This window comes from Haemaphysalis longicornis, unplaced genomic scaffold, assembly GCF_048455015.1.
Source record: "Haemaphysalis longicornis isolate Haplotype H1 unplaced genomic scaffold, Haemaphysalis longicornis Haplotype H1 scaffold_5, whole genome shotgun sequence".
Lineage (NCBI taxonomy): Eukaryota > Metazoa > Arthropoda > Arachnida > Ixodida > Ixodidae > Haemaphysalis > Haemaphysalis longicornis.
Window position 1 is genome coordinate 16,183,567 of NW_027526385.1, and position 24,783 is coordinate 16,208,349.

The following is a 24,783-nucleotide window of genomic DNA, read 5'->3' on the forward strand; positions in this document are numbered from 1 at the left end:
GTTTAATTGCATTATTTCGAATGGCGGAGAGAGCTCGTATACTTGTATATATAACGAGCGCCCTATGGCTGCTCTGCTAATGACCGACATCGTCTGCTCTCTCGTCGCTTCAGGCGATATTCTGGCACTGACGGCGGGCGAAGCGGAACACACATGGATTTCATCTCGGAGGGCGCGCTCCGTAACGATCTTTTTTTATATTTACGGCTTCGCTTCGCTCCGTTTTTTTTTTTTTTTTTTTGACTTCCTTTGTTGAAAATTTTCTTTGTCTCGTCTGCTCCTATATAAAGGTTCTTTTGATAACAGAAGCCCGCTCTCAGGCGCTGTCCCATTTCGCTGTGTTCTGACTTTCAGTGTTGGACCAGACCACTATTTCTGTATTAACTCAATCGCGTACCTATATAGACGTTCTGGCCCCTCCAGCCCCACGCTTGTAGCGCAAGCGTCTGTTCAGTGTCAAACCAGCCACCCCTTGGCTTGGCTCTGACTTCGTCTTGGCCCGCACGCGCGCTCGCGCACACTCTGTGAAATAACATTCGTACAAGTCGTTTGGGTAGCCCGGCTGTCCATTTATTTCCGGCGACTGTTGCTCTTGGTTACAGCGTTTTTTACTGCTTGGTACGGGTTTTGTTGTTTTCCTAGCATATCTTCATAAGGCGGGCAACACGGACCCGAGAAAGTTGATTGCCTCTCCGTCCATGCGGGTGGCAGAAAATGCACTAAGGGAAATGAACATCAAGGGACCGATTACCGGGGAGCGATTGCTGGAACAACAAAACGCGCCGAGTTTGATTTAATAAACCCGCAATTGCATCGGCTGCCGCCTGCACCAATGAAATTGCTTCGCCTCTGTTTTTCCGGGCCCCTATGCGGAGCCCCATTTGTATGCAGAATAGTTTCTCGTCTGCACCAGTAATAGTTCGCCTGCGACGAAGCGAAGTTTCTTTTATATCGTCTGCTTCTTCCCGCCGGATCTCTATGCGGCACCGGCGTTCCGTATTAGTTGTTTTGCGGAGACAACGAAAATTGAGCCGGCATGGCATTTAGGTTCTTCCGAATTCAAAATCACCCCTTTTGTCGGCAGTCGCTGCGTACGAGGTTTGGACTGCGCAGTTTGAACTCTTCTTTACCCTCGAGGCCGGCTGCCATCTGCAAACCCTGTCCGCTTGCCGCTGTAATCGTCTCTGAAAGGATGTCTCTGTGCCCCAGCGAAGATCTGTGCCTCGCTCCCTCTTTTCTTGAAGCCACACCCACTGCCGCTGTCTTCGAGCGAGGCGTGCGTCGCCCGCGGTCTCCCCCGTCGTGGTTGAGGGGTCGGGGACGGGTGAATAAACGGAGAAAGTGGCGCTCGGGGGGTGGGGGGGAGCGAGGGAAGAAGTAAACAAGACGGAAAGGGAGGCAATGCGAAACTAGGAAGTAGAAATTCCAAGGACGCACCGCTCTACTTCTCCGCCAGAGAAGAAAGCAGCGAGCGGAGAGTTTTTTTCTCTCTCTCCGTCCCAAAGCAATACCGAAAGAAAAAAGCCGCACTGCCGGCTAAAAACTGCCAAACATAGAAAGAACAGCAGACGACCGTTCCTCGCAAGCCGCTGTCGTCTGCTCGAAAACTCTCGACGCCAAAACGCCGGCACGGGCTGCTCTGATTGGCCGGCCGAGCCGCGCCCCTAGCGCCAGTCGGTGGCGTTCACCGGAAGCGCGTAAACACGCCGCCGAGATCAACGGCACTCGACGACGCGTGCTTTCGAACGGCCGGGCGCCGCGCCGTCTGTTCGGATTTTCGACCCGGGCTCCGCCGACTCTTCGCGAACTCGTGTTTCTTCCCGCCCTGTGCGTCGGAGGTGACGGTGTCACGCGGTGTGCGTCGTTTCCGCGTTTGAAATCCGCGCGGTGAAAGTTTTGTGCGGGTGTAAATGCCTTCGAAAGTGGCGCCCAGCGGCTCAACGCCATTGCTTCTTCTGCGGCCGCCGCTGCTGTTGTGAGGAGTGGTGAGATAGAAAAAGCATGGCTTCGCTGGTGACTGCGACAGCGACGTGGTTCGTGGAACTCGGTCCGCCAATCATCGTCACCGTGGAAGACGACAATTAGTCGCGGAAGAGGGGTGAACCGAGCGCGCCCCTCGGAGCAAGCAGGTCGTTACACCTTGTTCGTCCAGTGTTGACACTCCTCGCACCGCGCGAACGCGCGCGCGTGCTTTCAGGATGTTGTCAACTTCGGCAGGCTCTTCAGCGTCGAAGGACAACCAACTTTTCCAGGCCGTCCGCAATGAGGATATTCCGGCGATTCTGCGGACGCTGTCCAAGAAAAAAGGGTTGAGAACTCCAAAGAGTGAGTGCTGTTGTTTATTCTCTTGCTTTTTTGTTTATATTCTGGAATGCCATTCGTCCCGTCCCGGATGTTCCCGGCATTCCCAATACCGTTTAGGAACTGGCGACCAACAACGCTAGAAATAGGTCGCGTTCTTTGCGCGAACGCACGCCCAAGGCTCAAAAACTGCTGCAGCCGAGTTCTACGCGTCGCACGGGGGTGTAGCGGGGCTGTTCTTCTGTTGCGCTGTCACGCTAAAGAAGAAATAAAAAATAAGGCGTTTATTTTTGTTGCATTGACAGCGATGCAACTGCCAACGCTCTTAGGAACTAGCCAATGTATCATCCCCTAAAGTTAATTCGAGAAACTTTTACATGTCCACTTTTTTTTTTTTTACTAATTCCGTTAAACACTGGTGACTCGCAACAAGTTTCCTAAACAAGATATACGTGTCATAGTGGACTGTTTAAAGGCTCCATGAAGATAAATTACAACTTTGTTTAATTTGAAAGAACTGGCCTTTGGTTACTCACTCAGCCCCATTTCAGACGCGAAAGACGTTTTTTTAGCGCGCTAAATGCAATAATGACCGAAAAACTTTCAAATTTAGCGCTGCTGTGGTGTAATATGAGCAGGAGTGACGTAATACGGGCCAACGCTGAAGCATAGTTTTCAGTGTGTTAACTAGCACGTTAGCATTCAAGTGATACGAGAAAGCCCACTACAATCGCCGTCATGTTCCTTGGCGGTTTCTTAGATCGGCTGCGGCCAATCGCACAGAAACGATTCCGTGACGTCACAAAGAAATCACCGACAAGATTTCGTGATGTCATAGAGAAAACATAGACAAGATTCCGTGACGTCATAGAAATCATAGACAAGGTTCCGTGACGTCATGGAGAAATCGCCTGAAAGTGGTTGGGGAGTTGCCACTGCTTTATCTGGTTTCATTAATATCTCCCTTATTTGGTCGAAGTTTGCAGTGAAATGAGTATCATTGTTACCGGGACAAAGCTGTCTTTCTAATGAACCAAATTTGTATTGTGCCTTCTTGTCCCCTTTAAAGCGAGTGGGCCCCTTTTTCCCTTGTTTAGAAATTTGTTATGCTGTCGTGCTCGTTCAGAAGCACTCAATGAAAGACGTTGTGTTTAACCGTCAACATCAGTCCCACACGCACCGCGGACTGTTCCCAAACGAATCCGGGGTTGGATTTTTCGTCATGCATTTCTGCTCAATCTCTTGTGGGAGGAGTCCTCAAATTGTCTGTGAACAGCACGGGAATGGTGATTTAGATCGTGTCGAAACTTCGTGCTGCACTTATTTGCACGTGCTCCACATTTTGGCGCCGCCTGGCGTACGTGAGTGCAACCGGTGCAACTCTCCGTGCCGTGTATACAGGCGGTGCGTCGACCCCGCTCGAAAAGTCAGTCGAGCTTCGCTTAAATCCGGATTGAAAGTGCCCGTGCGGAGACAGGGCTATAACACGCTCACATTCAAGTTTTGACGGGGAAGGAAAACCTGGTTTTCTCTTTCAATTGCATTACGGGGCACTACAGTACAGACTCGTTGCAACGAAGTCTGAAAAATGGCTTCGTTATTAGCGGTACTTCGGTAAAAGCGAATATTTTGTTTTCTCAGTGCACCGCAGTGGGTGAAACACTTCGAAAAAGGCGATATTTTGAATTATGCGATTTTGTTATAACGACAGTTTGTTTAAGTGTATTTCACGGGTCGGCAACGTTTTGAGGCGGAGGGCCGAGTTGCATTAAGCCGACACGGCGGAGGCCGGACGGAAAATGGCGGAGGAGTGGTTGTCTTTTTTGTACCTGTGCTAACAAAAGAAGTGAAGACGTTATCTGGGTAAGTGTTAAGATGGGGGATGGGGTATATATGCCAACAGGAAGCCTTCTTAAACTTCTTTGTTCCTGTCTAACCCGATTTGAGGTCGAAACTGCCGTGTCGGCCTTGTAGGGGGTCGACGTCGTGGCGGAGGGCCGCGTAATACCGCCCCGCAGGCTGTAGAGATTGCGGACCCCTGGGGTATTTGAAAGCGGGAGTCGTGGTGTACTGGTTGACCACTTAAATTGTTCCTTCTCAACGCGAGCGCACGGCCATCGCATCGAAGCGTGTGCGTTTCTTCGTTGAATTACACTGGAACAAGACAAAATGGATCCGTCCATCTCCGAAGAATCGAGGCGGAATGCAGTTCGCGCTCTCGTTCCTCCCTTCGGCCGCGCGGTGTTGTGGGAAATGGGACGACCTGCGATCTGGCGGAGTTATACGTAGGCGGTGGGGCCCCTGTGGTGTTTTCGGGGCTTGCTCACGGATCTAGAATGCGACTACTCACGTGAAACTGGGGCTGCTATTTGCTTTTATCCTTGTGCTTTTACTTGTTATCAACCGTTTTTTTTTTTTTTTTTTTTTGGTGTTGTGACTGCGGTGATGGGGCGGTGGAGGGCAATGGGCAAGGTGTGACCAGGTTTGCCACCGGTTACGGACAAGCTTAATCCGAGGCTGCCGCTAAGAGAGAACGCAGATAAATTTAGCTCCTTTCGGGCGATGGCCCACGTCATCATTCCGATATGAAAGGGAACCCCGATTTAGAGAAGGTGCCAATAGCAATTAATCAAATCAATCAATCAGGGGAGGCGGGTTGCAAAGAGAAAAGTGCAATCGCTGCTTTTAGCTCCCAGCGCCACAACGATTGCCATTCTCCTCCATGTTTGGGAACTTACTACGCCCATCAATGTCTCGGAAAGCTTATTAGTGAAAAGAAAGAAAAAAAAAACCTGTTGCCTTGGTATTGCTCGGTTAAAAATCTTGTTTGCTAAACTTTCTGCTACTTATGTCGCGGTCTCCACTTTTTCCGAAGAATATACCCGTTATCCTTATATTACATTTTTGTGCTTTGTCATTGTTTTTTATGACCGGCAATGTGTGTGTGTATATTTTGCTTATGTTGTCGGGTGTTTTGTTGAATGTTTATAATTTAATTCACCGGTTGTTGAATGCGCTTTGCTAATGCTGCGGCCGTTGGGGTATATCAGAAACGCGGCGTCATCAGGCGGCTCGAACGCCTTTCGCCCCGCTTAGGAAGATAGGAAAATTGAAATGTTCTGTGCGTTGTACTTAAACTGTAAATAAATAAATAAATAAATAACAATAAATCGATCAATCAATCAATCAGCCCTTTATAAAAGTCTGCGCAAGTATAAAGCCTTTCATCCGTTAATCTTTAATATGATCAGAGCATGATCTGGGCTGTGTTGCGCATGCGTAGTTACATCTTCCTGTCGACTGCGCCAATTGTAGGGCCGTTAGCCCAGACCACTGATACAATGGAAGCTCCTAGAAGGAAGAAAATAAAAAGGTCTATACCGTTCCTTTTTTTTTATAAGAAGAAGAAGAAGAAGAAGAAGAAAGTTTATTGAAATGCAGTAGGCAAGTGATACAACAGTACAAAATTTTACAGACAAGGGTCCCAAAGTCGAAGACTGTACCGGGACCCTCATGCAGCATCGCATATACGAAAAAAAAAAAAAGGATAGAGGCGTAAATCACTTATTTCTAGGACGGACGGCGTTAGCATGCGGCAGTCATCGTGCGCGGTCGAGGGGCTTCGAGCTGCGTCGACGGAGGTCGGCCGGGGTTTTGTTCCCGGCGAACGACTTACCTCTCCGACCTGTATAGGCTGTATATCGCTTTCCGCCCACGTCTGTGTCCGTTTCGGCTGGATACGGACGCTATGACGTGGATTCTCGGAACTACGCGACAATCAGCGTGGACATGGCCTATGTATTTGTTACCCATGGGCTTGCTTTCACAAGAGTATGGTGGTGGTGGGGGCGTCAACCCTGAAAGTTGTGGCTTTTGTTTGAAGCTCCGATCCAAAAAAAAAAAGGGTTAGATGATGCTTTGTGGAAACCTCAGTTTCCATTACCGGTGGTACTAGCTGCGGTTCACTCGGCTGTTATGCAATTGTTCTATTTCTGGAATTATTTTTGACCAAACCTGGTAGGAAAGAGTTGCGGTTGCGGTTGTGCTGCGGTTGCGCAGTGCACGTGCGCTAAGGGATTAGAGAGCGACTTGCTGGGATGCAACTTTTTAATGCGTTAGTCTGCACCCTGGCACAAAATCTAACGCCCCAATCTGGAAGAAAGATGGTTGAAACGCGAAGCTTTCTCCGATACAAATGCAAAATACACAATCCAATCAGCCAAGTCCAAGTCTGCGGCAACGCCGAGTTAAGCGAATGTCATGTTATGATTTGCTATCAGTTTGTGACTGGGTCCACTGAATGTGCTGATCCGGTTAGCTCAGGGTTGGGGATGGTTTGGGCTTCCCGCTGGTTAATTGCGCGAGGCGCGACCAACGTGCCATCTGTGCGCCTGTCAGAGAAGGCTCTCTTCATCATCATCATCATCGATCAACCGTATGACGCTAAACTGCATTCGTCTGCCACAATGGAATACGTTATGCATTCAAAGACATCCCATTGTTTCACCGGTGGGTGATTGATTGGCCCTTTGTGGAGACCCATTCTGTTAAGTTGGCTTTCCTGCACTGAAGTTAACTTTCCTGCTGTCCATTTTTTTCCCCGACACCTCTTTGCAGGAAGGGAGGTGAGGTGAGGTAGCCAGTGTCTCTGCTGGTAAAAGGGGAAAAGGGGAGTGGGTCCGCTCCCCGGATGAAGGGACACGCTTCCGATCGAAACGGAATTCCGTATCCAAGTCAGTGGGAGCGAGCAACTCCTGTTAAACCAGGCGTTGTCTACTGGTTACGTTTCAACACTGCCGCAATTTCCTTGATCACCTGCCAAAACGACCTTGCTGTTCGGCCTCTGTGGCCTAGCGGGTATATCGTCACGGCTTCCAACGCAGGTATCCAGGGTTTGAGCCCCTTTAATTCTACCTTCCTTCTTATTTCGTTGATTTTTTATTGCAAAAATGTTTCCTTAAATCAATTCTACGCACCCTTCTCGTAAATGAGGGTGGTTAGTGTCCACTTCTTCGGCAGGAACCGTTAAAAAAAAAAAATACTCGTCGCGTGGGGCGTGCAAACGCGGTGGCGGTGCCGGGGCGGCGCAGCAAGGGAACTGTCCACTCCAACACAAAGTCTCTGCTGCAACACCTCCTTTCTTCGCACCGTTTGCTTTGTGTTATGATTTAGAGCTTACCTTAACGATTTCCTTTTCAAATTCAAGTTGTGTCCGAACTTTGGTAGCAGCATTTCCTTGTATTTCGCTTTTTTCTTGTTTGCCTTTTGCGCTGTTGTATGTCCAGCATTCACCACTCACCGCTGTAGTCAGCCCCCAGTTGGCGTTGCAAACCCTGTCACTGTCAGGGCTGACCCCTTTTCTCTCTCTCTCTCTCTCTCTCTCTCTCTCTCTCTCTCTCTCTCTCTCTCTCTCTCTCTCTCTCTCTCTCTCTCTCTCTCTCTCTCTCTCTCAAAATTGCTCGTTTTGTCGTTGCAAGCTGCTGCCCTTGGCTTACAACAGCTTAGATAAAATTGGATTGGGGTAGCAGCTGGTGGTATGACGTAACGGGGCAACGGCAAGTTACCAACGTTTTCAGCCACACGTATGCTCTCGCGACCTGTCTGTCTTGCACAGGCTTCGCGCGTATCCTACGCAGATGTGCCTCGCGGCAGCTTGCCCGGCCAGGCATGGTGACAACGAACATCATCTGGAATTGGGCTGGGTGCAACCGCGGTGATTGTGAACGACAAGAGGGCGGGACTAATGCCACTAGATAAAGTTACAGAGTATCGGCACCCTTTTCTCCTATTGTTCCGTGCCGACGCCATGACCATTGGTCAGTTCGTCGCATCACGTGACATTTGTTTACACTGCCACGGTTCATGGGCGCCGCCATTTTGTTGTGTATGCGTTTTAGTCGGTAAACTCTGGTCGGCTTAGCCTGTCCTCCCTACTCTACGGACGTTGTAACTAACGCCAATGAAAGATAACGCGTGTATCAGCGTTTCGGCAGCAGAAGTGCGTCTGAAGATACCATTTTGCTAAATCTTCGGCAGTGTTGTTAACAGACTACCCGGTCGAAGTTAGCGGCGAGGCAGTAGATGCGGCTATCTGGCAACACTGATAGACACCAAAATGGCCGCCGTTGCTGACTTGCGTGCATGAGTGACGGTACTCTTATTCGTTACCTAGTGACTCTAGGCGGGGCGATCCGCTCGTCTACACGCTCGTCCCCTTTCGCAGCAGTTGCACCCAGCGCAATTCCAGACGAAGCAGCACCAACTGACCGCAGTTGTCGCCCTTTTGATAAGAGACAGATTAATTGCGGCAGTTTTGACTTCGAAGCCGGTTGAAGTGTCGTTCGTGTTCAGCCTGCAGTATGGAACGGGAGTCACCCAAATCCCGTCCCATTCTTCACACCCCCTCGCGGCCGGGGCCCCTGCGAGCCCCGGCACCTGGTCACCGCTATTGCGTGGCGCCGGACCACGGCTCTTGTTGGTCGTTATCGTAAACATATACGGGGAGAACCGTCGGCTTTCCGGGGCGGGGGGCGGGGAGTATGAACGGGCGGCCGGCTGCGCAACGTCCAGGTTTAGCGTCGTCTCCGGTCCGGGGCGTCGTAAGAGCAGTTCTCTGCGCGTTGTGCGGGGGCGCTTGATCCCTCGGCTGCTTCCGAGAGGAGCGGCGCAGTCTAAAATTAAAGCCGCTTCCGTCGCCCTTTCGAGCGTACTTTTTTCTCCTCCCTTTTTTAGCGTTAAATTTTTTTATGGCGGATGGTGAAGTGGCTGGCTGTTTTTGGGCAGAGGCGTTCGTGGGCGCACTGGCCTTTTCGTTGTGTGCGTACAGTGTGTGTTCGGCGCCAGCTGCCTGTTTGTTTTTTGGCGAGTGGAGCACACGTGTTTGTCACCTGCAGGAGCGCTGACTGTAGGAGGGAATGGAAAAGTACGCGCACGCACTAACTCTCTCACACGCACATACACACGGGGTCAAAAGTTTACAGGACATGATTTTCACTTCTATCTAACGTTAATTTCTCATCTCTTTGGGAGCTAAGCTTCCGCTACGCGTATGGTCATGGTACCCTGAAGCACAGAGAAAGAAGTACTTTGAAGCGTAACGCTTCGCTTACCAGTCTAATTTTCTGAGCCCCCAGGGAGCAGAGAATTTAACGTTGAAACGCAAAATCGTGTCCTGAAAACTTTTGACCCCGGGTATACACATACGTTCACACATACATACATACATACATACATACATACATACATACATACATACATACATACATACATACATATGCCAATACATGCATCCATACGCACATACGCATATACATACATACATACGTACATGCATACGACCACGAGGTCGCGGGTTCGATTCCCGGCCGCGGCGGCCGCTTTTCTGATGGAGGCGAAAAGCAAAAACGCCCGTGTGTACGAGATTTCGGCGCACGTTAAAGATCCCCAGGTGGTCAAAAGTAATCCGGAGCCCTCCACTACGGCGCGCCTCATCGCCTGCGTTGCGTCGGCGCGTTAAAACCCCACAATCAATCAATCAACGTACATACATACATACATACATACATACATACATACATACATACATACATACATACATACATACATACATACATACATACATACATACATACATACATACATACACACATACAGGCATGCGTATACATAGATGCGCACATACGCGCACACACTCTAATCATGCACGAAATCTTGGAGGGGGCGTCTCAGTGAAAGGTTAGACCCAACACACGCAGTCATGCTTTAATTCGGGCTAATTACTCTTTGAAAGGAAGCGGTAGGCGCGTAATATTCGACAGCTCGTGGATGTATTCAGGACTCTTCGTCGTCTCTCATGGTTCCGCTCCGAAATATATATGTACAGTGGTGTGCATCGTATTACCCCACTTATAAAGCCGCAGTGACTCCTCCGTCACTTTCCTTTTTGGCCTACATGCTCTCCACTGATTGTCGACTGGGTATGACGTTGCCAGCATCACACTGCACCGGCTGCATATTAGGAAGCCATGTACGTAGCAAAAGTGACTATTATCTGCTACGCTCCTCACTAACGCATAATCGTATCATCGTCATCATGACTACGTGGCGCGACGTGCGTACGCGCGGACTCACTTTTTGCTGACAGCCATGCACACACAACCGGCCACGATAAACATAACGTTATATACCAGCGACGTCTGTTGAGCGTCGAGGTGAATAAATAAGCCCTCATCAAAGGTTGGCGGAAAAAAAAAAAGAAAAGGCAACCCACTGGCAGCGCCCTGTCGTTCACGGCTGCACCCGTCGGCACCCGCAGCTGTATTCGTCGAAGCGCGCAAACGTGGATGCCGTACGCCGCCTGCAGCAGCAGCAGCAGCAGCAACAGCTCGCCACGCTGTTGTAAGTTGATTCAAAAGGAGAGGAGAAAGGACAGAGCCTTGCGGTGTGCCTCTGCTTCCCGGTTTGATGTCAGATTCTACTCCCCCCGATTCGCCACGCTGTCTTCGCGTTCGAGAGGGAGAGAAGAGGGATCCGTACTTTTGATGGCTATACACGGCTCGTCCTGGCTCGTCCAGGGGCGGCTTCTTTCTCGCAATAAGTTCGGAGCAAGGCGGCGGCTGGCTGTGCACGAACTCAGTTCCAACCCTTCTGCGCCGCTCCTCGGGTGCCTCGGGTCGCTTTCCTCTGAGCCGAAGACCAAGATAAATAGGAGAGAGCTCAGGGTCGTAAAAAACACACGCCACAGATGGTTCCGCCTTTGTGTGGTTCGGTGTCCGCCCGTTCTGCCGCGATTATCGTTTATGCGGTTTGCCAGCGATGTGCGGCCGGAAAGGGGGGTACTGCTAGCGCGCGCGATGACCGAATCGTCTGCTGTGTCAGAAACGCCGCAGACGTCGCACTATTACAGCGAAAACTCGCTTCGAAATGACCTTACAGCGGCCACGCAAACAAAACACGTTTGGTTCATTCGAAAGATTGCCTCGTTAGAGTCATAGTGACACCATTTTTAACGTAAACTTTGCTCAAATAAGTTACATAATTAGGAAAAAAGGGAATAGCCACGCGGCCCACTAGCTTATTTCCCGCAACAGAACCTATGATGCCATATGTGGCAGCCCTCCGATTGGCTGAGGCCGCCGAAAGCAAACGCAAATCAGACAAGCTTGCCAAGGAAGCTATTTGCGCTTAAATTTAAGGCACATTCTTTTTAAAGCAGTAAGAATGGTGGGACAAACAGTGGAAGTTACGGAAGCACACGTAAACACAGAAGTACCGATGCGTACTGTTGCAACTGCGCGTGCACAGGACTGCGGGTCTTTGGGGTTGTCTCAGACGACACTGGCCGATTGACGCAAGCAACGGTGTCTTAAGTGACCATATTTGTCGGGCGAACACAATGTTTCACAAAACGATTATTTTCTACCTGAACAAAAACAAGCCAGGTACCAATACGGTCAAAAACAAAGGTAGAAAACGGCTTGTCGCGGTATGGTGGCGACATCTAGGTTAACTAACGGTAAACAAGGCTTCTAAATCGACTGCAGAGCGGTTGGTTCCTGTGATGTCATTGCAGACAACGAAAACACGATTTAGCGTGAAAATCAAAATTTTAACTTAAATTTATTAATTTATCAGTGAATAAACATCGTTTGCATCCAGACAAGCGCTAGGGGCACTATAGAACACGAAATATTTCGAATAAAACAAACGTATTTTCTCTGCATGACCCCTTCAAGCCGCCGGAGCGCAGGTATGGCGGGTCTGGCGATGCGCCATGTGACCCGCAGCGAAGAGGCATCACGGCTTCGCTCGCTCGGAGCCTCGCCGCCGCGATACCACGTGACTAGACGAGGGTTCAACGGCTGCTTAGCCGGCGCATGGTCGCCCGTTCTCTCCGTGGATGGCGCGCCGATTTGGCCGTCTGTACGAGGTCCTCAGCTTTCGCTCGGGGTAACTAGGTTTACGAGGGTTATTGTTATTTCGTTATTTCGTCCCAAAATACGGCGTACGTCATGGCTACGAGCAGACATTTGTCCGTGCTTACGGACACATGACAAGCAAACTGAAATCCTGAACAGTAGGCTGCCTCCGTTATCGAACAGAAAGGCGTACAATTAATGCGTGCTGCTTACGGGACATGAAGTCTTACTAAGCGCCTTGGAGGAAGTCTTGAATCAGCCCCACGAGCAATGGAAAGAAGGGTGACGGGAGTGATGCGTACGGATACGAAGGAAACATGCATCCCGTGTTAGGGAACAAACTCGGGTGGAACGAAGATGGCTCAAATTAACTTGTAATACGCAGAAAGGAGAGAGAGAGAGAGAGAGAGAGAGAGAGAGAGAGAGAGAGAGAGAGAGAGAGAGAGAGAGAGAGAGAGAGAGAGAGAGAGAGGGAAGAGAAGAGGGGAGAAGAAAAAAAATAAAGGTATAAAGACAGAGCTCAGAACGTAGAGGGAGAGAAAGAGGAATAGAGAGTGAGAGTTGTTCAAACGAATGGCCACGTTGCTCAGCGCGGAGGTGCAGCGGTGGCAGTCGTTCCGTTCGGGCGGCACCTTTCCAAGAGCGCTCAATTTGCCTAATTCGACCAGGTGGCACGCGTAATGAGCGAGGAATTCGGGGGAGGTGAACGTTTCCAGGCCCGTACAGGTATATATACGCGGTGCGCGCGTCTCGAGAGCGTTTTAAGCACATGGGCGGGTATATGCTGCGGTCGTTCAACTTGGGTTCTACACGCAGTATACGTTGTGAACTGCCCCACATTGGATTTAGCAACATCAATAGATCACACCTACGGGTTCTGTTCCTTCCAGGCCCGTATGTTCCTGTTTTGGCTGCGTTGGGAAAGGTTATAATTTGCCGGTGTTTTGTTAATAGGGCGGGTAGCCGCGTATGATGTATGTATGTATGTATGTATGTATGTATGTATGTATGTATGTATGTATGTATGTATGTATGTATGTATGTATGTATGTATGTATGTATGTATGTATGTATGTATGTATGTATGTATGTATGTATGTATGTATGTATATACGTATGTATGTATGCATGTATGTATGTATGTATGTATGTATGTATGTATGTATGTACGCACAGGTGCCGTCTTAAGTAGTTTGAACAATGATGTGTGAATATCACAAAATATTTGTCTTACTGGCTTTATGACAGCCATTACCGGCTTATAGGAAGATTTTTCTATTAGGGAGGGCTCCTTTAACCACACACCAATGCAGTCAGGCAGTTTCCGGAAGAATAACTATCAGTAAGTTTGCGAGACGGTGCTCCAATTAATTTTGACGTCACTTGTCTGTATGTGTCTCTGTGTGTGTGTCCTTGTCTCAGCTTTTGGCGCAGGAAAGTTATTGTGCAAAGCAGTTGGCGGCTGCTCCCGGTGCAATGAAGCACCGTCCTTCGCGAAGTTTTCAAGTGCGTGCCTTTTGGTATTTAGACATCGTCGCTGTAAGCCGTACCCTTCCCACAAACTCTTAGTCATGTCGCAGTGGTGCCAAGATGTGACGGTTGGACTCTCCGTTGCCGCGTCCAGAATGACGAGTCGTCAGCCTCTCAGATGCATGGCTGAAAATGACGCGTAATATCGCAGTGAAAAGCAGCAGAGCTACGGAGCCTCAATGTAGCGCTACGCTGAGTTTCCTTCCCTAAGCAGAGTCCTCGTCGTTCGAGACGGACGAGTATCTCCCCTACGGCCGTACCAAGCGTTAAGTCCCAAAATCAGACATGCATAGCAGCCGTCATATCTGAAAAGTTATGATTGTGATGATGATGATGGTGGTCCGCACAGAATAACAAGTACGCACTCATTGGTCAAAAAGAATTAAGTTTTGTCAGTGAATCCGATCAGACAACATCAAACGGCGCAACGGATGAAAGAAGTTATTCCCAACAGTATCTATGAGCAGTGGATGGAGGTGCTGAATCTTGAAGAGAAAAAAAAAAAACTCCCACCTCCCCTCGCGGGAACCCCTGTGTAGATGCGACGCATAGGGGGTCCACGTTGCAGCGTTGGACAGCGGAGGAACGGCGCTGGAACGATGGAGCGGAGCGGCGCAGGCATCGCGTTTTATAGCGCGCATAACGGTGAGGGGACGCGCCGGCACCAGTGCGTCTGCCGCGGCTATGACGCAACACAATCCAACACAATCCACTTTAATCCAATCCAAATTCAAGCCAATCCAATCGAATCCAACCCAATGCCCCTCGCGAGAGAGTGTTCGCTATCGGAGAGGAGAAGGGGTGAGCAACGGATAGCGCAGCTGGCGCGGCGAGGAGAATGGGGGAGGGGTGGACGCCGACAACGCCGGATGGATGCAGGGGCAAAGCGAGTGAATGAGATGCGTTCGCATCTGAAAAAAGTGGGGAGCGGGGGAAGGGGGGGATAAAGGCGGCAAAAAGAAACTTGCCGAAGTAGGGGTTGGCGAAGAAGAATTTGGTTTAGTCGATTAGCGAATCCAAACGAACAACATCAAACAGGGCAGTGGAAGAAAAGATCTACTCTGAATAAAGAGAAAACTAGGTGGTGTACTAAAGGAGCGAGAGAGAGGCACCTGACCAAGTGGCTTGCTCCCAGCAGTGTCCCCGTTCCTTCAGTTTTGATGAACTCAGCTTCGCGTGTCGCCATCAGCATCTACCCGATACTGTTCGACTCTAGACCTCGTGCTTTTCGGCGCATGTTTAAAACCGAGTTTTTTTTTTTCCTTTCGTTATCTGCGCATACGTCCGCATAATTAGACAGACGAGCAAACGATTCCCCTCCAGAGTTGATGCCAGCTAATTCAACGCAGCATGACTCATCGTAATGCGAAGGGCGGCCGACAAGGCGGAAGGGGTCCTTCGAAGCCGTCACTGCGATGAGAAGGGCGGAAGGAAGGGAGGGCAGAACGCCGCCATTATCATCTCAGCCCCGACCGCAGTCGGGACTGTGGGCTCCCTCGGGGGCTCGCCGGAAAGTGGTCGCCACTGTCCTCTTTCGCCCGGCTAGTCTGTTCCCGTCGGGGGCCGACAAACACGCTCCATTAGCCTACGTACGCCGGGCTGCTCGGCGTTGAGACGAGATCTCCCCGGCGTCCGGGGCGACGCGTCGTCTGCTGTCACGTCCCCCGCGTGCTTGCCGTCTCGCAGACGACTGATTATTTGCTGTGGCCGCGGAGAAGTTTCGCCCGGCCGTTTGCTGGGCGTAACAGGTCAGCCGTGAGGCGCTTAGTCACACTGCTCCTCGCGAAGTGCATGGACAACTAATTCTATCGTTGAAGGAAAATCTCTCGCACACTTCGTGTCTGTTTTGGGACCGGGCGCAGAGACTAATAATTTTTTTAAGTTGCCTGTTCGCTCCCCATCAAGGCGAAAATGGCCCATAGAACGAAAAAGCCGACGTCTGACGTTAACAAAAAAAAAAAAAAAAAAAAACCTGGACCATCCCCTCTACGTGAAACCTTGTGAAGGGCGAACGAATCATGCAGTGTACAAGTGTATTCTTGGCGCCTTGGCGTTTTTGCCAGTGGAGATGAAACCGTTGGGGGGTAAGGTATACAGCTTTGCCGTAAAAGTGTCGTGTTTTTGAAGCGCGAAGCTCTCTAGCTCGAGACGTAAACGAGTGTCCCGGTGTTTTTTTAGTACGCGTTACGAAGCGCGCCAGCGTGAGGCGTGAACGAGTGTCCCGGTGTTTTATTTAGCACGTGTTACGTTCTAGCGCGAGGCGTAAACGAGTTTCCCGCCCAACGATGTTTTTAAACCAAATGCAGAAACTATAGTTCATCTCACAAGCTAGCTGCAGCACTGTGGAGGCTACATTGTTATGAATAGTGCGCCCACTGAGGGCGCCTAATCCGCCGTGAAGGGGGTCCTGAAAGGACACTCCCTTCTCCCCTCTCGGCAAGTGGCACCGCACGGCCCCGGCGCCTTTTGTCGCTTCCTTCGCGGTGAGTTAGGCGCCCTGAGGGGGACAACAATGTAGCCTCCACAGTGCTGCAGCTAGCTTGTGAGATGAACTATAGTACCGTGTCCCCTTCTTTTCCTACCCATATTTTGACCGCTAGGCCTTCCCTCGATTTAAATAGGACTACAACAAGTACCGTGACTACATGAAGCCGCGATTACGACGACGACAGGAGACGCCAACAGCCCCAGCCCCCAAGGGGCTTCGCCCCGAAAAGGCGCCGTCGGAGGCGTTCCGCAGCGTGAAAAAAAGCTCGGCAGTAGCGAGAAGGGGTCGTCCATGCCAGTGCAACGGGCGAGCGCAAGAACAACAAGCAGCGGAATTCACTATCGTCGTCGGCTCTCCCGTTACACGGCGGCAGGAGCGAGCAGCGGCGAAACAGGTTGGAGACAGATCGAAGCCATTCGAATCGCGAGGCAAAGCATCTCAAGCGGCAAGAGGAGTGACGAGGCCCTTCGACAGCGCGAGACGGAGGCAAGTTGTCTCAAGCGTTCAACTGGGCATTCGTGATTTCGAACTGGCAACCTGTGGATAGCTCAGTGTCCTCGCGTTTTGCTTCTTCGTGGGGGTACGTAACGATGCCCGTACAGCTTCTGTTGCCCCAAACTGGACTTCCGGGAGTCTCCTGATCGCCGTTGTACACGCTTACTTTAATTCCGATTTGGTCGTTTGTGAACGCATTTTTATGTAGATTTGTATGTGGATTGTTTTTAAAAAGAAGAAAATGAACAGCAGACTTGACACGATCGGTAGGAAAGAAATGGCACAAACAGGCGGGGCTAACTGCATTTGGTTTAAAAACATCGTTGGGCGGCTAGAAAGGTGGTGGACATGGAATTCTGATCAAATTATTTTCCAGAATAGCTATCCGTGTACGGGTCTAACTGCTACATGGGCTTGTCAAGAAATGAAACTTATGGTCGTGGTTGAATAACAAATTTAGCTAAGTCGCATCGATTTGCAGTGTCTTGGTGATAGGATAGCCCGTACTTCCGTATCCATAACTGCGAAAAAAAATTAATTTGGCCTCGCGCCTTCTGGCTTAGTTTCAACCGTCGCCGAAAGACGATAGTCTTCTGCCGCCGCTGCAACATAACTCCCTCTCATCGAACTCTCCCCTCTCTCACCGTGATGAATGCTATAGAGGTTTCATAATTTCAATTCAATTTTCCCGCGTTCGCATTGCTCGCGCTCAGTCTGTCGGGACCTTCTGTTTATTCTGTGCTTGGCGCAGCTCGAACTCGATTTCTGTTATTTTGTGTTTTTCTTTTATCTAGCCTCTCGTCGACAGTTTTAAAGCGTTTTTATTGGTTTTTGTAAAAGTTCGATTCCGCTTGTAGCCGTAATTGAAAGAACGCTGCTACTCGCATCTAACATTCGAACCTTGTTATAACGAAGTAGCATTGGAACAGCAAATTAGTTCGTTATAACCGATATTCGTTGTAACAGTGCTGGTGAAAATCGGCTCCAACAAAGCGAAAATCTGGCTCGGGGAAAAATAATTCACACAAAAATGTCTTTTTTAAAGGCTTCGAGTCCATTATGAAGAAGGTAACCCTTACCTTTCTCCTTGTTGCATTTCAACCTCGATGAACCGGAACATGAGTATGTGAAATTAGAACAGAACAAAATTCACTTGACGAAACAGGCCTGCGTCTTTATTTATTTGATGAAGGATGTGATCTTCGTCTGGTGGCTACTCACAACACTGAGCCGAATTAAGTTTTCCACAGTGTCCACGAATATGAGGGGCCTTTATTCTTCTGCAGTTCCGGACGACGGTCGTTTCTTTTTCTTTTTTTTTTTTGAGACAGCTTCTCAGACTCCCGGTCAAATATTTCTTCGTTATATGCAATATCGCGCGGCTCTCACTTTTTCAGTTTCGCTATAAAAGAATAAATATTAAGTGCCATTCAACTAAAGCGTGACCAACCAGTCTGTATTTAGTTCGCTATAGCCGATAATTCGCTATATCAGTGTTCGTTATAACGAAGTTCAACTGTATATACTTCTGCGTTTCATGAAATGTGCGCAATGTTTTATTTGTGCTAAACAATGTTTACATGTTTGAGACGTGCCACAAGCTTTAGCAGTTTGGAACTGTCCTGCCTATACATACTTCGCGTTCAAGCACACCTGCGTTTTCATCGAGTGACAGACAGACAGACAGACAGACAGACAGACAGACAGACAGACAGACAGACAGACAGACAGACAGACAGACAGACAGACAAGACAAGACACAAGCTTTAGCGGTAAGCAGGCGAAGAAAGACTAGAGAGAGAAAAAAAAGAAAAAAGAAGACAACCAAATTTATGTTCGACGGGTTGTGTGCTCGCCGCCGCGTCATGGCCTCCTGCGGGACGCTGGCCACTCGCCAGCCCGCCTGTTGTGCGCGCCCTGTGTTGGTAACTGACGTCGTCCATTAGCCTCAAAAGCAGACGACGCGCCGGCTGGCCACGCTTGCAGACGACGAACCGTTGCTCGATCGTCTGCCATGCTACCGGCGCGTGGCGTCGTCATCGTCTGCTTGACAGGATCGTCTGCAGCGGCTGCCACTGGCGGGCAGACAAGCCACGCGGGCTTTGGCCGTGGCTTCGGCTACTGCCAGCCACGCACGACAACAATTTAAAAATCGGACGAAAGAAAAAAAAAAATGGTGCGACCGACAGGAGAAGAGGGTGGGCGGTCAGGAAAATAAAAAAGGTTACAAAAAAAAAAAAAAGAACTGGTTGCGCGGTGGGGAAGATTGGGGTGTCGGGAGGGATCAGGGTTTAGTTCTGGCAGTTTCCTGGGAAGCGAACGGTGGTGGTGATCGGCCTGCCAGGCCGCCGGCTCACTGACTGAGCGCCCGGCGGGGCAGCGTTGCTTGCGTTTTCGCCTGTTTATTTGGCCGTTGTCGCCGCCTCGCGAGCTGGCTTTATCTCCTTTCCGACGCTGTTGGTGGCTTTGTTATCTGCGCATAGCGGTCTTCACGAGACCCCATGAGGCCCCTCGCTGTCACGGGAACCTTGGCGGTGGTGCTGGAGGGGAGGCGGTGGCAGCGCCAGACGTATTCTGTGTTCGAGCTTGAACTTTCTTGAACCACCGCAAAGCGGGCTGGAGGCCATTGTCGCGTTTAACAGTGCTTGAAGGCGAGGACCTCCTTTATTCAGCGTAGTTGTGAAATGCGTACGCTTTTTCAGGAAGGTTGTTCGTAGTCTGGCGTTACTTATGCGCTTCTGTTGAAGTGTCGGCGGCGGCGTCGAATGTCCCGCGCCGGACAGCCACGAATTACGAGGCGTGTGGGAAAGACTGCCTGGTACAATGGAGGGAAAAAATGGAAGCTAAAACGTCGTTAGAGATGTACAGGGCTGAGAAAATGAACATCAGAAAGGAAAATTTCTACGATAATTCCCAGGGCAGTGCTTTGCTTTTTGAGGCTAGAGCAGGTTGCCTGCGAACTAAGAGTTTTGTGGGGAAGTATTGTGGGGACGTATGTGTGGTCTGCGGAAAAGAAACAGAAACTATGCGGCACATAATGTTAGAATGTGAGGGTATCCATCCAAATCTACATGAAGGGAATATTGGGCTTCCAGAAGCCCTAGGAATTAAGGGTATCCGAGAGGAAGTTAACTTCAAGGCTGTCGAGGGGACGAAAAGAAGATTAAAATGCTGGTGGACGAAAAGCAGAGAGGGGAATATTGCCTAGGACAGTTACCACCTGTAACAGGGAAAATAAAGTATTTCGGGCCTAATAAGCTTTAGTACCTGCCCTAAGCAGCGCTAGTATTAAACCAAGAGTGTAAAACATGGTTATATTAGTCCTTTTGGTAAGATGACATGTCATCACCCCGCCTCAAAGGGGAAACCAATAGCAATCATCAATCATCATCATCATGCACATGGTGCGTGGTTGAATACGGTGGAGCGACTGACAGCTTTGAATATTCCCGCCTCCTAATGCTACGTTACTATTTGCTTCCAGGGCGCTTTGTTGCTCATTTTTTAGTCCCGTAGCCGGGATGGTCGTAGTCTGATGGGGATGACTGGGCAATACATGAAATTACGTAAGAAATCCATTTCTGAAATGGTTGCTCATATTAACTTCATGTATTGATGCTCTCAGCCCGATGTCGGGCTATCACAAAAGTGGAAAGTGACAATACAAGTGGTGATACGCTTACAGGATAATAACGAGGAAAATACATTTTGGGAAATGCATCGACGGAAAAACAAGGAGAGATGCCGAATGTAATACAAAATACATTGAATGATTGTAGGGTTTAACGCGCCCGACGCAACGCAGGCGATGAGGCGCGCCGTGGTGGAGGGCTCCGGATTAATTTTGACCACTCGGGATCTTTAACGTGCGCCGAAACCTCGTACACACGGCCGTTTTTGCTTTTCCTCCTCCATCAGAAAAGCGGCGCCGCTGCCGGGAATCTAACTGTAATGCAAGATACAAGTGGCGACAGTGTTAACTTTTGTCCAAATCTATGGATGCGTACAGATGATTTCAAGAAAGTCGTTTTTAGGCAACGTCCTTACTGTGGTGTCTGGTAATAGCTTCTATTGTTTTATTGATCCCGAAAAGAAGCTATACTTATTACAGCCGTTGTAAGCAGTAGCAATAGAAGTATAAAGCAGCAAGCTCGGGTTTTATCTAAAGAGAAAGAAACTGGTTAGGGGTGGATAATATACTTGGATATAATACGCTTACTCAGTGTTAGCCTCCTCTGGCATAAACGGTCATAAATGATTAAATAGTTGGAGCCATTCCAACTGTGTCAAGGTGGCGGATGGCGAACGGTGATGTAGAAAATACACGCCACAAACATGGCTAGAGAATGTACAGGAGCTTATTTTTTAATCATTTGGGAATGGTAGCGGCTATAGGGATTTGTGATTTCTTAATAAAAAGTTAAAGAAGTAGGGTTTTATTGTAGCAAACAAACATGGTGGTGTCCGTTTCCTTGCCGTAGAAATCCATGCATCTCCCCCCCTCTCTCTAAAGCAGGCGGGAATTCTGTAGCTGTTACTAATTCACTGTAAACTAGCTGCGACCAGAAAGTGAAACTCGACGTAGTGATAGATTCATTTCTGCTGCGGGTTAATTGTTATGCAGTAATTGTTCGTGGGGACGTTTTGATAAACAAGAGTTACCGCAGCTTTCTGCTGAGCGCACTTGATAGTGTTGGCTTTGCCGCAAGGCGTTTGCGCTCGCGGAGGAGACAAAAATTTCCCATCCCTTCCCGAAAAAAGTTTAGAGAATCGCAAAGGTCAAAAGTGCGTCCAACGACCTTCGCTGAAAGTTTGTCCAGTAGATCGCCAAACAATCGAAGACCCAAATCGCATACGAAGAATTAACCCACGCGACGATTTCGCGCGCGCTAAGTAAACGCATCTCCGAACGATCTGAACGTATACCGATATGTGGTTCATGAGATAAAGGTACATTATTGTAGTCCTTCTTTATGATCGATTGGCGTGTATTCTTGTGTCTATATGCTCCTTTCTCGCGGTTTTCGAGTAGCCGTTTTGACGCAATGGAAGCCCAGCTTCACGTAGGCGCCGTGTGTCTAGAGACCTCATCAGAGCTTTTAGGTCGACCAACCGGTCTACGGGAAGTGCATTAGATTTTTGACAGAACGCCATTGGTCCCACTAGAAAGAATTGCTTTAAAAATGCACGGAACTTTAGCCGTATACAGCTTCTCTATAATATTCAAGTATCACCCAGTGTCGCGGTACAGTCGAGTCCACTTATAACTATACCGTTTATAACAATATATCGGATATAACGATGAACAGCTATGGCACCATCAACTTTTGTATTCTCTCTATGGTAAAAAAAAAAAAACGCATATTACCATGATCCAGTGCCACGATATCGGATATAACGATTGAATGCGGCTATATTGTGCACCAAAAGTGCAACAGTGACGAATCTAACGACGCGGTTGCGCAGCCTATACTCAGGTAGTGTCTTTGTAGGAGGCCCAATGCGTGACACAGTCCCCTCGGGGACTTTGTTTCTGCCAAGGACATTTACCTCAGCTAGGTGCAGCCCCTATAGATGCTCTTGGAAAAGGTTTGCACTAGCTTCACACGCGGCAAACAAAGGTGACCGACTGTGGCTTCTTTTCCGCTAATTAGTAGTAGTACGGCCTTGCTGGCATGCGAATAAAATGTTTTGAGCTCTGTTCCGTCTTTTTATTTCGCAACCCGCTTATAACAATTATCGGTTATAACAATGGGATTTCCTTGGCACTTGGATATTGTTAAAAGTGGACTAGACTATAGTTTGGTTCCCCTCTTTGCTGGCTCTGTCGTGCGGTCTTCACCTCAGCATAACTGTGCATGCGGTGGAGCACCCTTTAAAGGAAAGCCTCGATGACGACGATAGTGGCAGAGACGGCAGGCTGAATAGCCGTCATCGTCCCGTAAGCCCAGTGCTGTACAAGGAAGAAACGTAAGCATTTTCGCTAACTTTCTATTCACAACTATTCTATTTTTTTTTTGGGGGGGGGGGGTGAAAATCAGGAGCACGTAAAGGGGCAGATTTGTAAGCGTAGTCACGTTCATTTTTGAGGCGAAACCCCTTTAAGGCTGGGGCTGCTGCCGTCTCCTGTCATCGTCGTAATCGTCGGCGCATGTAGTCGCGGTACTAAAACACCGGGAAACTCGTTTACGCCTCGCGCTAGAACGTTACGCGTACTAAAAAAAAAAACACCGGGAAACTCGTTCACGCCTCGCGCTGGAGCGCTTCGTAATGCGTACTAAAAAAGCACCGGGACACTCGTTTACGCCTTGAGCTGGAGAGCTTCGTGCTTCAAAGACAAAAAACCTTTTACAGCAAAGATGTATACCTCTACCCCCCGCAGCGGTTTCATATCCGTTGGCAAAAAAGTTCAAGGCACAAAAAAAAAAAAAACACTTATAACGTTGGTGGACATGGCCCGGGATTTTTTTTTCTGGGACAGTCCGGTTCAGCTGTTATAAAAATGCCATAACTATTGGGTGATCGCGGTCGTTGTTAATTTCGTCGCTGCGTCTTTCATTTCACTTTCCTGTTATGTTCTTACGTACAAGTTAACGTTTACGTATCGCCTTCAACAGGAGCACAGTAGGCGTTTAGCTCTGGGCGCTTCCCCCGTTGTCACGCTCCAAACATATGAGGGCATCGTCGTCATCATCATCGTAATCATTATCATCATCAAAATCACGGGTTCATACTGCACCTCTCCGGCTTCCTTCAATACTAAAGTAGGAGTAGAAAGTGATTGCACAATTAGGGCAGCACAAAGTCGGAAGGTATAAAAAATTAGAAAGTGCCGTCCCAACAGCGTGGGTTTGCCAGTATTTGCGCGCATTACTGCAGCAACGTGTCCACACTAAAAATGTATTATTCGCATAGGCGATTGGCATAAGTTTAGTATGGGGTTACATGCCTATAGGCTTTTATGTAACGGTCGACTTATTGCGCAATGGAAATAGCTCTACGATAAAAGATGTAGAAGCGATTTGGATCCTTTGTGTGTGTGTGTGTGTGTGTGTGTGTGTGTGTGTGTGTGTGTGTGTGTGTGTGTGTGTGTGTGTGTGTGTGTGTGTGTGTGTGTGTGTGTGTGTGTGCGTGTGGTTGTGTGGTTGTCTTCTCTTCTTCTCTTCCCTTGTAATAATAATTGCCCGCGTAGTCTCCTTCTCGTTTGAGTGTTTCGAAATTGTGTAGCAACCGCATCTTATTTTATATCGTTAGGGCCATTTTCCTCTCTCCGTCTTTTCACCCCTTTTTTTTTCTTTGATAATCGACAGAAATTGCGATCTATTGCCGCAACAAATGACACTTACTTTTGTTCCGTTTTTATTTCTCTCCAAAGAGCAGTTCCGTTGAAGAGGAGACACGACCTCGTCGCTTCAGGTGCACAAAAGCTGAACCACCGCCGCAAATCTCGTCCACCTGCCGGATTGTCCGCCGCTTTGGCTTTGAAACGTCGGAAACTCTCGCTCAGAAAGTTCGTCGCATTTCTTTTCCTTTTGTCCCCGTGGGCTCAGGTATCGCGTCTGCGGTGTTTCCGCCTCGTGTTTCCTATTCGCTTCCGTCGGCTAAACGGTTCGAAACTTGAGTACGAGCCGCTTTGTGAAAAACCAATACCGAAAAGCTTTTTTTGGCAATAACGTTCCTTCGTCTTCGCCGGTTCTCGGTGTCAGCGCACTGCCGGACGCCAAAGCGTGTTCGGTTGACGCTAGCGCCGCTCACGCCACGGCTTCTCGTTACGGAATGTTTCGACGGCGCGTGAACAAAGTAGGACAGTATTTTTGCGTGTATAACCTGCCCATGCATATAATCCGCACCCCCCACTTTCAACCTGCCGGAGAAGAAGAAAAAACCCTCGCGTATTGCCCGCACATTTGATACAGGAAAGGGCTGCACCAAAGCCACTGCGCAAGCAGTACATCACATACTATGTAGACAGAAAAAGCGTATACTATTGGGCTAACAGAATACACTGACTGCAATGAAATTCAGTTGTTAGAGTGCGCTCTTCCGTGTTTT

The 24,783-nt window shown here is 49.0% G+C and overlaps 1 protein-coding gene across 1 annotated transcript in view; it reads left to right on the forward strand.

The window, feature by feature from the left end:
- The first annotated feature begins 1,726 nt into the window (after nucleotides 1–1,726).
- The window catches only part of LOC144137919 (uncharacterized), a 510,196-nt gene continuing 487,139 nt past the window's right edge, over nucleotides 1,727–24,783 (forward strand). The window contains exon 1 of the mRNA XM_077669938.1: nucleotides 1,727–2,325. Coding sequence (XP_077526064.1) covers nucleotides 2,199–2,325 — 127 coding nt within the window. The 5' untranslated portion in view covers nucleotides 1,727–2,198. The remainder of the gene's footprint in view (nucleotides 2,326–24,783) is intronic.